Source organism: Morus notabilis, unplaced genomic scaffold, assembly GCF_000414095.1.
Source record: "Morus notabilis unplaced genomic scaffold, ASM41409v2 Scaffold83, whole genome shotgun sequence".
Classification (NCBI taxonomy): domain Eukaryota; kingdom Viridiplantae; phylum Streptophyta; class Magnoliopsida; order Rosales; family Moraceae; genus Morus; species Morus notabilis.
Window position 1 is genome coordinate 1 of NW_010360797.1, and position 16,248 is coordinate 16,248.

At 34.1% G+C, this 16,248-nt stretch overlaps 1 protein-coding gene across 1 annotated transcript; it reads right to left on the reverse strand.

Annotated features, from left to right (window-relative positions):
* Nucleotides 1-274: 274 nt before the first annotated feature.
* LOC21395455 (truncated transcription factor CAULIFLOWER D) lies at nucleotides 275-13,024 on the reverse strand (the record flags this gene model as incomplete). The annotated part of the gene is made up of 5 exons (XM_024165134.1): nucleotides 12,804-13,024; nucleotides 12,456-12,692; nucleotides 8,205-8,283; nucleotides 465-526; nucleotides 275-365 (listed from the first exon to the last, which is right to left on the reverse strand). Coding segments are annotated over exons 2-5 (417 nt in total), but the record flags the coding sequence as incomplete, so codon positions are not given.
* Between the last annotated feature and the right edge of the window lie 3,224 nt (nucleotides 13,025-16,248).

A 16,248-nucleotide genomic window follows, 5' to 3' on the forward strand; every position in this document is an offset into this window, starting at 1 on the left:
TGTACGATTTAAATATTCAGCTTCTTACTCTCAGTTCTCCGAAAATTAGTTGGTTACCACCTTGTCTAAATTCACTCGAGTGTCGAGCTCTATACCGTTGAGAAAATCTACTGGTTGCTTAATTAAGATTTTATTATATTTTCCCAAGAGTCTTATTTCTTGCATAGGAATATAATTTCTTCAAGCAAATTCCAAATATAGTTATGCAACCTTTTCCCTTTTGATTTTAAAAAAAAAAAAAAAAAACGAGAGCAGGGACTTTTTGGAATCTGACCTTTCTTTCTCTTGTTTGTCCTAATATGACATGCAGATCTCTTTCAAGATGAATGAGCTCCTGTGTGGTTAGCTGTTCAACTTTGAGGTTACTGCATTGAACATGTAAATACCAGGTGGAAACAAACACAAATCAGCAGAATCAATATTTTAGTCAACATATCTAGGCATTTATAGTCCTCAGAGATGACCTCATCACTTTTAGCAGTTCACCAGCTGATCTCCAGGGTCCATTACATTCAATATGGTGTTTCTGCATGGTTACCAAATATTATATATAGTAAAAATGGAATTCTGCTCCCAACATATATCAACAATTAAATCAGTGAACAGTACTTTTTTAGCGTTTTAGACCAATGAACTTCGACTAAATTGACAAGTTGCCCTTACACTTTTAACTGTGGTGAATTATCCTTTAATTTAATCGAGCGTTGCATCCTCACCACAAGATGAGTCATGTTAAAACATGCACATGACATAAACATGCCCCGTTTGTTATCTTACAACATCACCTTTTTAATTTTCAAACGAGTCGATCACTCAAGGTGTATGTTGGCATTTGTATTCAAAATTTAACGGTAGTTATTGATTTGAGTATATTCCATGACATTATAATACATTCATCAGGAGTTATTAATTTAGTAAATTAAAGTATTGAGGAAATACCAAAATCATAGATAAGCTCATATGCAGAGTCCAAACCTAATTTTTATCCACGCGCGCGCGCACTAAATCCATTGCTTTAACAACGAGATTATATACATATGCAATGTGTAATCATGCACATGTACAGACAGAAATTAAATTTGACAGAAATGCATGGATGTTGATCAGGTTTCAAAAAAATGGTAAAGAAGTAATAATTCCATCTGATTTTGTATGTCATTTTTTTTATTTTTTGAGGGGATCTTATTTGTCAATTTGATTACAATAATATTTATGATAAAGCTTGGTAGCTCCTAAGGCACATCAAGCTAACTAAAGGTCGGTCTACTCTTCACTAAGTTGAAACAAGGTAAGTAGAATCTTGTTTTTCAAAACTTCAAAAGAAACAATAGTGAGCAACTCACAAGTATTTCTGTCATGAGCATGTTTCAAGAGTAAGATTATTTTATCCTTATTTTTCATTTAAAAATGAAGTGTTAATTAAACATGGTTTGATACTTGGCTAGGCAAGGAACACAGGAGGGACCGGCGGACTCAAATGATTGCAGCGACACTACTTGAGGCATGAGGTTTTTGAGGAAATATAGCCACATCAACTGATAAAGAATAGGTTCGATGAAACTCATGATCTATCAAGTACTAAGCTAAGTTTTACACTTGACTGGGGCCAAAGGACGGTTTATAAAGAGAAAAAATGGGTATGATAGAAAGTATGAGGATTTTCTGCATAACCACCTTCATATTTATGAGTACGGCTAATAGATTCTACTTATTGAGTTATAGGTCATTTAGTTTCTTGTGATGCAGATGTTGATATTCAAGAGTAAGATTGAGTCATTACTGGTTGATAGGATGTTCATATGCTGCTAATGAAGATTGTCATATTTTGGAAAATGCTGATGGGCTTTACGTTTTTGTAAATACTTTTATATAATGCTATGACATACGAATAGTTGAAAATTTTCAACATTTTTTAACAGAAGTAATTGTTGGATCCTTAATTCAACATTAGACTTATATGTAAGTAATTATGTGTTGCAACCTATTTAAAAGTGATTTGCTAAGGTTTGGGTAATTTGGGCTTTAATGTATCTAATAGGGTGTGAGCTTTTAATGTGTAGAGACCTAAGGGTAATTTCTATTTTTATGATGGACTAAAATAGAAATATCAAAAGATAACAGGAAAGTTATCTATATATAGTGGTTATGGTCGTTAGATCACACGTAACATTACATTCTTTCTGACATCCCATCATCAGAGAGAGAGCAGAGAGAAAGCTAAAGGATTCTCTAGGAAAACATGTTGATCTAGAAGACAAACCGCACGACTCTAAAAAGTAATTTATTGTCATGAATTCAGGTACACTTCCGCTTATTAATCTATTGATTCTTGGTGATCTAACATGAATGTTTCCTGGATTTTGAGAGATGTTTTACATCAAAGAATATTTTCTAACAAGTGGTATCAGAGCCTCTTCATGTTGAATCATTGAGAACAAAGTTTAGATGATTTTCTTTTTGGTGGATGTATTCCATATTTTATTTTCTGTTTAAAAAAGAAGGGAGGTTTTGAACGGTGGCAATTTTTTGCCGCCAACACAGTGAAATCTGGACGTGGCCGTGGTTGTTGGCCGCAGCTGCATAAGAAGTACGGTGGCCAAATAAAAAAAATTCAAATATGTGGCCGGCGGCAGCCTCTGCCGCCATTGGCGCTATGGAAAAACCAGCACGGCCTGAGGGCTGCACTGGCGACTAAGAGCTGCGGGTGGCCGTCTATCGGTAGCCGTGAGCTGAAGGGTTGCAGACTCTGGGCTTCGGTCCATGGGCCCGTGACTCAGGAAATTTAGATGGGCTTGTTCAGGATTCGGGTTAGGTCAATTTTGGTGCAGTTTTACATTCGAATAATGCTATGTTTATATATATTTTGTTATGAATTAATTGAAACAACATGTCACCAAAGTGACCTCTCTTGTGGAAATTAATTTGTTTTAGAATATAAACAGTTGTGTGCATGTAACTTATGTGAATATTGACCGGCCTAAAGGAAGGTCGATATTAACCAGAATTGCATGAGCACCTGTGCTAATAACACATGATGATTATTCAGTTTTATATGTGAACAATAAATCAGCCTAAAGGAAGATTTATTGTTCGACATGTTCTTATTATCAGTGTTTGATTACTACGTTAAGACATCTCTTACAAGTTAATATTTTTTGTCCAAAGACAAAATATTAATAGAGTGTCCGGTATCTTGAGATGGAGTTTACCATTATTTGAATTTTATTGCTATTTTTGTTTTGAGACTTATGTAAGCTTGTTTTGTTTGTTTGTTGTTCTCTGGATTTAGCTACAAACACTCCTGCTAATATTACCGTCAACATCAACTCTATTCCTATGCTAAATGGCACAAACTTCAAGAAATAGCAAGAGAACCTTCTGATAGTTCTTGAAGTCATGGATCTCGATCTTGCGTTAAGGGTCGATTCTCCTGCACCGCTTACGGATAAGAGTACCTCTGAAGAAAGAGAGATGTAGAAAGGTGGGAGAAATCAAATAGCATGTGTATGGTGTTCGTGAAGAAGACCATTCCGGAAGCATTTAGGGGCACAATGTTTGAAAAGATTACTACGGTTAAGGAGTTCCTTCCAGACATTAAAAAGAGGTTTACCAAGAATGAAAAGGCTAAAATAGGTACACTCTTGACAAGCCTAATTTCAGTGAGGTATAAGGGCAAAGATAATATTAGGGAGTACATCATAGAGATGTCTCATCTTACTTCAAAGTTGAAAGCACTTAAGCTAGAACTCTCCGAGGACTTACTAGTGCATCTGGTTCTGATATCCCTTCCGATACAGTTTAGTCAGTTTAAGGTGAGCTACAACTGTCAGAAAGAAACTTGGTCTATGAATGAGCTCATCTCATACTGTGTTCAGGAAGAGGAAAGACTAAAACAAGATAAGACAGAGAGTGCTAACCTGGCCTCAACCTCTAAGGACAAGGACAAGGGAAAGAAATGGAAGAAGGAAGCTGCAGATACGACACCTCAAAAGAAACAACATAAGAAACCGGATCAACCGGAAGGCACTGGATGTTTCTTTTGTGGAGCTGAATGGCATAAAAAGAAGCATTGCACTAACTATCACGCATGGCGTGCTATGAAAGGTATGCTTCTTAATTTGGTTTGTTTTGATGGTGAAAGATATATCTACGTGGGCGATGGCAAGACGGTTCAAGTTGAGGCGATAGAAAAATTTAGATTATTATTAAAGACTGGATTTTATTTGGATCTTAATGAAACATTTATTGTACCATCTTTTAGACGAAATTTGATTTTTCTTTCTGCTTTGGACAAATTTGGTTATTCTTGTTCATTTGGGAATGAAAAATTTAGTTTGTTTCATGATTCAAAATTGGTTGGTTTCGGTTTTTTATCAGGTTATGATAATTTTTATTTAATTGATACAATTGCTTCATTTAATGATTACCTACAATTAAGTACACAAGGTATAAAGAGAAAATTGACCAGTGAGAATTCGATTGCGTTATGACACAAGAGATTAGCTCATATCTCCATACGAAAAATAGAGAGATTTGTGTCAGATAAAATTCTAGACCCCTTAGATTGCACAGATTTTGATGTTTGCGTTAACTGTATAAAGGGGATACAAACCAATAAAAGAAAATTTGAAGCTAACAGGACTTTTGACATCTTAGAACTTATACATATAGACATTTGCGGCCCATTCCCTATGGTTGCTTGGAATGGTCGACAATATTTTATAACGTTCATAGACGATTATTCTAGATATGACTATATAACTCATTCATGAAAAGTCACAATCACTGGATGTGTTAAAAAATTATAATGCTAAAGTTGAGAACCAACTCAGCAAAAGGATCGAAACCGTCAGATCTGACTGTGGTGGTGAGTACTTTGGTAAATATGATGGTTCAGGTGAACAATGTCTAGAACCTTTTGCTAAGTTCCTAGAGGAATGTAGTATCCTTTCACATTACACTATGCGGGGTTTGCCCATTATGAATGGTGTTGCTGAAAGACGAAACATGACGCTTAAAGACATAGTGAGAAGTATGATTTGTCATTCTACCTTATCAGAATCACTCTGGGGAGAAGCGCTTAAGACTGCAGCATATATCCTTAACAGAGTTCCAACTAAAGTGACTGCCAAAACCCCTTATGAACTTTAGACGGCCAAGAAGCCTAATTTAAAGCACTTGCGCATTTAGGGATATCCATCTGAGGCAAGGCCTTATAGGCCTAATGAAAAGAAACTAGACTCAAGAACTATGAGTTGCTATTTTATTAGATACTCTGAAAGATCCAGAGGGTACAAGTTTTATGATCCCATGACTAAGTTAATTTTTGAGTCGGGAAATGCCCGGTTCTTCGAGAATGTCGAGTTTGCGGAGAGAGATACAGTTAGGGACTTTGTCTTTGAAGAGGAATATGTTGAAATTCCCACATATGCTATTGGAATTAATCAGGATTCCATTCCTAACTTTGTTTAAGACTCAACAGATCAAGACAATGTCGGAGAACCTCTCATTCAAGAAATTATCCATAAGAACAAACTCTACCACCTCAAGAACTTATGCCATTAAGGAGATCCACTAGAGAAAGGAGAAGTGCAGTGCCAGAAAACTACATTGTATTTCTCCAAGAACATGAGGTTGATATTAGAGTGATGGAAGATGATCCGATCAATTTTCATCAAGTCATAAAAAGTTCTAACTCTCAGAAGTGGACCCAAAGAATATGGTTTGGAAACTTAAGAAATTCATCTATGGGCTTAAACAAGCATCTCGACAATGGAATTTCAAGTTTCATCAAGTGATCATCTCGTTCGGTTTTGAGATGAATTTGGTTTATGACCGCATATACCATAAGTTCTGTGAGAGCAAGTATATTTTTCTAATTTTATATGTCGATGACATTTTACTTGCCAGCAACGATATAGGCTTATTGCACAAAAATAAGAGATTTTTAGCTAAGAATTTTGAGATGAAAGATCTTGGTGACACCTATTTTGTATTAGGTGTAAAGATACACCAGGATCGCTCTCGGGTATTCTTGGATTATCACAAAAGAGCTATATCGGAAAGGTTCTCAAGAGATATGGCATGCATGATTGCAAACCAGGTGATACCCTTGTGGCAAAGGGAAAGTTTAGTCTCAATCAATGCCCTAAAAATGATTTTGAGGAAAAGGAAATGCAGAAGATTCCTTATGCGTCAGCAGTAGGAAGTCTAATGTATGCTCAGATTTGCACGCGTCCAGATATTACATACGTTGTTGGGATGTTAGGCAGATATTTAAGCAATTCAGGAGTAGACCATTGGAAAGCAGCCAAACGAGTCTTGTGGTACTTACAAATAACAAAAGACTACATGCTCACGTATCGGAGGTCAGATCAGCTTGAGATTGTTGGGTATATTGACTCCAATTTTGTTGGATGTTAAGATAGTATGAAATCTACTTCGGGCTATATCTACCTGCTAGCTGGGGGTGTTGTCGCCTGGAAGAGTGTTAAACAAGCTCTTATAGCCTCTTCTACCATGGTAGCAAAGTTCATAACGTGTTATGAGGCGTCCAATCACAGAGTATGGCTGCGGAGTTTTGTCACGGGGCTGCGCATAGTGGACGGTATTGAAAGACCACTAAAGTTATTTTATGACAATAAGTCAGCAGTTCTGTATTCCAACAACAACATGAGCTCGACGAAGTCAAATCATATAGACATTAAGTTCCTAGTTATTAAAGAAAGAATTCAGAGTGAACATATGTCTAGAGCACATTGGTATTAACTCCATGGTTGCGGATCCGCTTACTAAGCGATTACCACCCAAAGTGTGTCAGGAGCACACTGCTCGTATGGATGTCATGTCATTTGAGGATATTCAGTTTTAGTTGGAGTTTATAATTTTATATGCTTTTATAATATAGACACATTTTAAGTTATTTCAGTTACACTCTGAGTATGGTATGATTTGATATCACTAAGGTTTAAGGGTGGACTAGTTAGAAATAGGCAAGTTAAGATCACATTGCATGATTTCCATGCTATACATCCACATCATGATCCATGTCAGTCAGTTATATCGGCATATGTGACTATTAATGGGTCGAGTTATGACAGATGTAACGAAAGCAGCTTTGATCCTATGTTGGTATGATTAATAGACCGGATTGGTTATAGATACATTTTGATAATGAAAGCAAAGTTGAGCTCATACGGTTATTTTTACAATGTTTAATTATAAGGTTACACATATAGCCCAAGTGGGAGATTGTTGGATCCTTAATTATATGTGAATAATTATGTGTTGCAGATATAAGGTTAAACGTATTTAAAAGTGATCAGCTAAGGTTTGAGTAATATGAGCTTTAATGTATCTAATAAGGTGTGGGCCTTTAATGTGTAGAGACTTAAGAACAATTTCTATTTTTATGATGGGCTAAAATAGAAATACTAAAAGATAACAGTGAAGTTATCTATATATAGTAGTTATGGTCTCCAGATCACATGTAACATTCTATTCTTTATGACATCCCATCATCAGAGAGAGCAGAGAGAAAGCTAAATGATTCTCTAGAAAAACGTGTTGATCTGGAAGGCAAACCGCACGGCTCTAGAGAGTAATTTATTATCATAGATTCAAGTACGTTTTCGCTTATTAATATATTGATTCTTAAGAGATGTTTGGTTGGTGTATTCGTGTCATGATTTGAATCATAGTTCGTGGTTCGCTACAGTATTTTCTCTGACAAAAAATACACGTAACTCGAGAATAATTCTGAATCCATAAACTAAACGTCCACTTAGTGATCCAACATGAATGTTTCCTAGATTTTGAGAGAAGTTTTACATGAAAGAATATTTTCTAACAGTAATATCTACCAACTTAATTAGGCTAGTTTTTGTGTATAATTATCTAGTTTAGATAGAGGGCGTTATAGTTTATTCGTCAATTGTAAAAAAAATAAAAATAAAAATAAAAAAGAGAAAGTAATAATTAAAAAAAAAAGTGCTGCGGCCCCAAATACCGTCAATTTTTTTTAATGTATTTTTAGAAATAATACTTCTTTGGATGAACCAAATGCATTTTGGTTGTGTGAGTGCTTGTGATGTGTATTTTCCAAGAAAACTAGAGGAAGACATGTGAATTGAAATAAATATGCAGATCGGAAAAACAATTATATGTGGCTGTACAATTGTGTAGAGAAGCAAAATGTGGTCAACCTTTGGTTTCTTAGCCTTCTTGACAGCAGCTTCTTGACTGGCCTTATATGTCCAGTAGCGTTCAAGTGTTTTTCCTAAACTGAAGCATGACAGATAGTAATTACTCCGTAAGCATATTCAAAGTTTACAAAAGAAGAAGAAGAAGAAACTCAACTATGAAAACGGGTAGTGATATTCTACAATAATTATAACTCAAATCACAAAAGAAACTCAAAAGATAATACTACAGGCGCAGTTCAAACGTTAAAAACTTATTCATGTTCTCATCTCTGTGATTTGTGCTCCATTAATTCCATACTTTGATTAACTTAACTAACCACATATATTGTTGACTCTTGACAATGAGGACCACAAAAGTTTAAGGTACATATTTCATCCTCAAGAAATAAGAAACTATATATGTGAATTACTTGGGACGACAAAAGTCACACAACTTTAGTGCGTAGTTTTGCTGCAATAGGTCACAATAAGAAGAAAAAAAAATTGAATGATCATAGGGAAAAAAAAAATGAAATATAAAAAAGATGAAAAAGTTGCCCGTAACTAGGCTTTGTGATTAGCTGAAAACAATAAAAATATGGTTCAAGCTGTTTCCAAATTCAGTATACCAACTTATTACATGTGCTATAGCATCAATATAGATCAACACGGGGCCTTCTTGGAATCTATATCCTAGAGCCTTTAGAAGTGATTGGAACATAATCCATGCATTCTAACAATAACTTGGATAATTAGGTAAACTAAAGGTTTGCTTTTTGAAAGTATGATTGCTACAGAATGTGACATACTCTTAAAAATAGTTTTTAAAAAGATTTTTGACCTGTTAGTCCATGAACAATTAACGTTTTGGTGATTTGATCACTAAATTATTTTGATAGGAATCGTTAATGATATGTTTGGGAAGTTAGATTGGTTAGTAAGTTGTTAGAGCATCTCTAAGAGAACCTTCTAAATTTTAGCTAAAATGGCTAGAAAGCTATTTTAACTAACAATTTTTTAGTGGCACACTCCAACCATACTCTCTATTTTAGTTAAGGATAGATTATTTAATTATTTATTGAGTTTAAAAATATAAATAACTTTATTGCATGTAGAAAGAACCTTTGCATTTATTATGGTTTGAAAGAATAAAAGAATACAAAAGATTAAATGGCTAGCCACTTCTTGCTAGCTATATTTAGCAAGTGTGAAATGAGTTCTCCAAAATAGCTAACCATTTAGATAATGGTTAGAGTGGAAAAAAACTAAATTGTAGTTAATTTATTAGCCATTTTAGCTAAAAACATGAAATAACTAGCATAGTTGAAATTTCTCTTAGACTATTGTACTGGAGGTAGCTAGAGTATAACTAATTAGTAGTAATTGTTGTTAGTAGTTGGTTAAAAGGGGGTTAGTGGTATAAAAGGCGAATTAGCAATTTGGGAGGGGGAGGTCAGATGATTTGAGATTTGGGGCTAACCCTTGGGGAGAGTTGGTGGTCTCTCGAATACCACTATTGTTAGGGTTTTCATTGTAATCTTTCAAATATATCATCAATATAGTTCTACTTTTCTATTCAATTCGTCAATTCAAGTCCGGTTCATATCATATTTTTTGACAAATTACTTCTTGGTTTCTATTTCTGCCAATTTTGATATCTAGCCTAGAGTTTCATTATACTTGGTGCCAAATTTATCACCAAATATAGCATATGGCAAATTTAACACCAAAAAAAATAGCATTGTATGATAGACTAATCTTTCTATTCAATGCTAAAAAATAGTATTGGCACAATAATTTAGCAATATTGCATTGAAGATACTCTTAAAAAATGGAAAGATAATGCAAAAGTTACGAGGAAAGCCTAATTGCTAATGGAATTGACCTCAAGGAGACATGTAGTTAAATTGTTAAGAATGATTTTCTTTTTAACGAAAAACTCATACAATTTAGAAAATAAAAGCATTCATTGGCTTGAATGACTACTTTCACAAAAGTAATCGTGTAAGGTAGATAAATATTGCAGGCCTAAATTCACAAAATATCCAATATCGGTTAAGCAAAGCCATATGGATTTGCATATACTAATTTAAAGCTTGATTAGTTGGCTTGGATTAATTACAAATATTTGATGAACCTGGCAATATTAGCCAACTCTACAATTCTAGTCTGCCAAAAAAGAGCCTGAGTGAAGGCCTAGCTAGCACTTGATATTAGGCGGGCTTGAAGAATTTTCGAGTGAGGTTCAAGATTTATGAATTTGCAGTGAGAATATTTCTTTTGTCAAAGCCTTATAGCTTTCTTCAAGAATCAAGTGCTGAGTTCATGAAGGTATTCTTGCGTCTCATATTGTTTCTTCATGATTGTTTTTAATTGTAACTCGTCAGTGTCTAATTCTCCAATTAGGGGAGAATAATGATGAACAAGATATCTAAATAGCTAGGAATTTAATACTGTATATAATTATCTACTAGGATTGTATAATATCTATTTAAGTTATTAATTAAGGTTGTTCTAGTGCGGTTAATAGTCATACAGCGGGTCTTTCTTGCTGCAGATTTTGTAAGAAGCCGACTTCTTGAAGTAAATATATTACTCTTTTTTCCTCCTTAGTATTTTTATCATTGGGTTATGATTAGAGGGTTTTAAGAAGGCATATTGTAACTTCCCTTTAAAGAATGAGGTACGGCTCCATCTTCTGAAAATACCGTCCGGCATTAGTCTTTTTGTTATGTTTTTCCATCTGTTTGGGCTTTTGCCCTTGGTTGTTTTGTTAGTCTCCCTTGCAATATTTTCATTATTTGTATTTTTTTAATTAATAGTATTGAGTAACGATTTTAGTATAGGATGAAATTAGTTAAGGGTGTCAACCAGGTTGGAATGTCCTAACCATCTACAACATCAGCTTTTATAGTTTATGACTCTATTCAAAAATTTAAAAAAACAAAAATGTTGTGTTTATCTTATTTTGAGTTTTAACTGTCGCTGCAATAACTTTGGATGAGAGTTAAAAACCATCGCCCAACCTCCTATTTCTACTTGTGAAAGCTAATAATTATTATTCAAAATGAAATAATACATCTAATAATTATTAAATGTAAGTTCAACTATAAATTGTTTTTAGAACTTTTAGCTAAAGTTTTACCTACATTAGAAAGCCAACTATAATATCCACATTCAATATGAATTTGGTAAAAGTGGGCAGCTACATGCTTTCTTCCAATTGATTATGGTTAGATCTCTCGACTCTTCATTATATTCATCAAATTAATTTGAAACTTTTTGATGATTTCCCCAAGTTTCGTAGTTGTGATTTCTCTATATGTGTATTGCCATTTCATTGGATATACCTACAACGGCGCAAGCTATTCATCAATATGCTAGAGGTATTCTGTCTCCAATTTCTGCATCTTTTACATGTTTGAGAAAAAGCTCGCAATGGCTATATATACACACACATGCCTTTATCTCTAGAACCTCTAATCTTGTTATTATAACTAATTAAACCTAGGCAACAACCTAATATAGAAAGGCAAAAAAAAAAAAAAAGGAACATAAAGGGTTGGACAGTCATAAGGACTAATATGATAACCCTAGAAGAATTCAAAAGAGAAGTTTAAAAAATAAATAAATAAATAAATAAATAAAATAAAAAAAGACAATACAACAACTACTTTCCGGAGATATCTGGTTGATCTCTTGGAATTGGAAGGTCACAACAAGTCAGCGAAAGATATGCCTGTCCCTTCCATTTTATGACAAGCTAGTGTGTCAGTGGCCTATATATATATATATATATATATATCACCATCCACCAGAAAAAGAGACGACGATATTATAGCATTCGAAATCAATCAACAAGAAAAAAAAAAAAAAACGAAGGAAAAAGAGTCCATTAACAAAGAAAGACCATTAACAAAATGAGTCTGACACTAAAATGCTATGTAGCAAGTTTGCCTGAAAACACAGGTAATTCTGACCAGGTAATCGTAGCCTTAGTAGTATTTTTCCTTTTTTTCTTTTTTTTTTTTTTTTGATAATCAAAAGCCTTAGTATTAATTTAGTCCATATTCCATGCCACAAAAGAACAGGAAAAAAAAAAAAAAAAAAAAGAGAGAGACAAGCCTATGCCTTATTGTCAACTGTTTAAGAAACCAAGGAAAAAAAAAAACCAAAAAAGGAAGCAAACAAGTTGTACGGAAACCACAGTAGACACACACATATAATATTTATATGTGTTTATATATATAAAAGTTTTCTGTACGTATGTACCTTCCGGAGCTGGGGAAGTTGTAGAGCTTGCCATTGCCGGAGAAAACAATAAGAGCGACTTCGACGTCGCAGAGAATCGAAAGCTCAGAGGCCTTCTTCATGAGACCTTTCCTCCTCTTTGAAAATGTCACCTGGCGGCTGTGCTTGTCCTCGATTCGCTTCATCTCCACCTTCTTTCTCCCCATCCCCAAAACCCTAACTTTCTCCGATTTACTGACCGTACAATCAGAGAAAAATCTGATAACAAACAAAATTAAAAATTCCTTCTTAGAAATGGAGAGAGAGAGAGAGAAGAAAGATCTTTATATATATATATATATATATCTATATATACTTTGTAGTACTTACATTTTGGAGTCTAGAGAGTTCACTGCAGGTGATCATAGGGTGGAACAGGATTCCGATTCTCCTATCACTCTAGAAAAGTGATATGTTTCCTAAGCACGTGAAAGTCACGTGCGAGGGTGATGGTTAAATCACAAGATTCCACTGGCTCACTGGTTTGTATTCTCCAGCTTCTCGATGATCTATTAATGGAAAATTGGCCATTGAAATTCTTTTTGTTTTGCTATTTCCATTCCATTAGTGTGCTAATGATCATTTCCTGCGACTTTACTTTTTTGAACGAGTTTTCCGAGAAGAATAGTGGGGGGGACTGTGTAAAAAAGTGCTCTCCTTTTTGACGTCACATCATTTTTTCTTTTTACGTCTAATCTTTCTTGTTATAACTTTTCCGTACTTTGAAAAGAATTATTGTCCTTTACTAAGATAAATAGAGTTTAAGGCCCGTTCACTTCGTTGATTCGAGTTTAGAATTTAAATTTTTTTACAGTAAAAATTCTCATAAATAATCACATTTAATTTTTTCACTATATTAAAAAGCTTTCACATAAAGTCACATCTCAACTCGAATTCTAAACTCGAATCAACGAAGTGAACTTCGCTGATTCGAGTTTAGAATTCGAGTTTTTCTACAGTAAAAAGCTCTCACAAATAATCACATCTAACTTTTTTGCTACAGTAAAAAACTCTCACATAAAATCACATCTCAACTCAAATTCTAAACTCGAATCAACGAAGTGAACGGAGCCTAAATTCACTTTATCATGAACTAATGGCTGTGGAATTCTCTAGATTTTTTTAGTAGTCAGCTTGTTGCTAAAGGTACGATATATTTTCCTTGTTATGGATTTAAGAGTTTGAGTACTCTTTTTTTCTTTGGTTTTCCAATTGAATTTTACTTAGAGGGTTTTAATTAGGCTTAAATATTAGGGCCTTAGTAGCAAGATAACATTGCTTGACCTAATGTATAATCTTCGGGGATGTTTAGTTTAAGGATTTAAACCATGATTTGAATCATGGTTCATGGTTTATTACAGTGTTTTTTCTTACAAAAAATACACGTAAATCAAAAATAGTTCTAATTACATAATTCTAATCTATGAACCAAACGTGTCATTCTTGTTTTGTTTGAAACTATTTGAGGTTTTTTTCTCATTTTCTTTCCCTTACGATTTATTTTTTAAAATTTTCAATATAATTTGAGAGGAGGGCAGTTTCGCAAAGGATGAGTGTCTAGTAGTAGGTGCCAACTTAATTGGGATGTATTATACATCTTATATCAGTAATCCTCTCTCATCATTTGCTAAAGAAAAAAAAAAAAAAAAAAACTCTTTATTTCGGAAGTTTAAAGTGTAAGAGGAAGAGCATTGCATATTTTACTAGTAATTCGACGCACTAACAAGCTTCTATTCAGAAATTTTTATCTACATGGTCACCAATCAGATACTCAATTTAGAATGGGGTTTGTACAACTCATGGAAGAAGAAGGTTACCAGATCGAAGTTCATGATAGGTTTTGGTCATTATTTGTCGCGAGAAATTTTTGTTGGCTGCTACCACGTATATGATAATTGATCATTTTTTTGTTGTTTTATTCAGCCAATGTTGAGTAAGCTCGCTATCCTAGGTGTTTTGATGTTCTCTTTAGTAGATTTTCATATTTTTCATTTTAAAGTTATGATTATTATTACCCTAATTTATATTGTATTTTTGTCTTGTTACTTTAGTATTTAGTTGTGTATTTTGCCCGCTAGATTTATTTTTTGTCGTTTGTTTTTGTGAAGCCCTAGTGTTATCGTTTTCTCGCTGCCAGTTGATCAGATATATTCATCATAAATAAATAAATAAATAAAATCAATTTTCATATCAAAATGGTACCCTTTTTTATTAAGCTCATATGAAAAAAGTGGCCCAAGGCTAGGATCGGGCCCACCTGGACCTTTACAAGGTACATTTTTGTAAAAAATTTAACACAAAATACTTTGGGCCGAAGCGACACGAAAAAGACCAAAGCTATCGGCTTGGCTCAGCCCGGACCCTCAATCAGGCCAGCTGGGATTGGGCAGATAGTGACGGGCTTCAGGCCGAGTCAAACAACTTGCAACTCTTTTTTTTTTTTTTAATTGGCAATTAATATCTACAAGTACTATTTAAATTTAGAAAATTGTTAGATTTAGCTTGACATTGTCATTATTTGGAAAGGGAAAAATGGAAAAATAATTACAAATCTCATATTTCCTCTTACGTCTAGACTTTCTTGTTCTTGCTTCAGTAAAGCTTTTTCGTACATTGAAGAGTATTCTTGTTGTTTACCAAAATAAATATAGTTTATATTCACTTTATTTTCTCTTATTTTGTGCATAAAACCATTTGTTTTCTCTTTATTAATTGAAAGATAATTACTTATTATTTAGTTACGTATCACTTTTTCGTATATTCACTATATTCTAAACAAATTTAGAAAAGTACATAATTAGTCATTATTTTGTACATTTATTTATGTCATTTTAAATAATTAAGTATACACTTTGTTTTCTCTTTATTAATTGAAAGACAGTTACTTATTATTTAGTAAAGTGATATAAATAATATCATTTATCATTTTGAGTTGTATTTTGAGTTTTTTTTTTTTCCCAAACTAAATTGTATGTTTTTGCGATCAACTCCTAGTATTAAAACAATAAAAAAAAAATGATAGCAATTCTCTATTTTGAAAGTTTAAAGTGTCAATGGGAGAGTAGTGCACTTTTGGTCAATGGCCTGACGCGCTGACAAAGTTTTTGCTAAAATTTTAACCATATCGCCATCGTCATATACTCAGTTTAGGAATGGAGTTTATATTACCCATCAAGGATGAGGGTTACCAATAGGAGTACTTAATGATAGATTTGGGTCGTCATTCGTCGCAAGGTGTTTTTGATCACATATGCCAGTCATTGCTCGGGTAGAGCTATCAATTTGAGAAGCCTGACCTGACCGTCTAGGTATCTATGTGGTCCGACTCCATGCACCTCTACTCCCACGTAAGAGATGTAACTATAGGCCGCAGCCCATGGGCCGGTGCAGACCCATCTGAATACGGTGTTGACCTACACGAAAAAAAACTATTTAAGATACGACCTAGTCTATCAATATTAATAGATTGAGTTGCGTTGGCATACCTCTATCCATGGGCCGGCACGATTATGGGTCAGGCCAGGCTGGCCTATTTAGGCCCACATTAGACTGGCCCATCTAAAGCCCATTTTAACTCAACTTTTAATATACGACCTAGCCCATCAATATTAGTGGATTGAGCTGCGTTGGCATACCTCAACCTATGGGCCTACACGGTAAGGCCCATGAAAATTTACAGGCCAGGCCGGGCCGGCTTGTTTAGGCCGACATTAGACCAGCCCATCAAGGCCCATTTTAACTCAACTTTTAATATATATATATATATATATATATT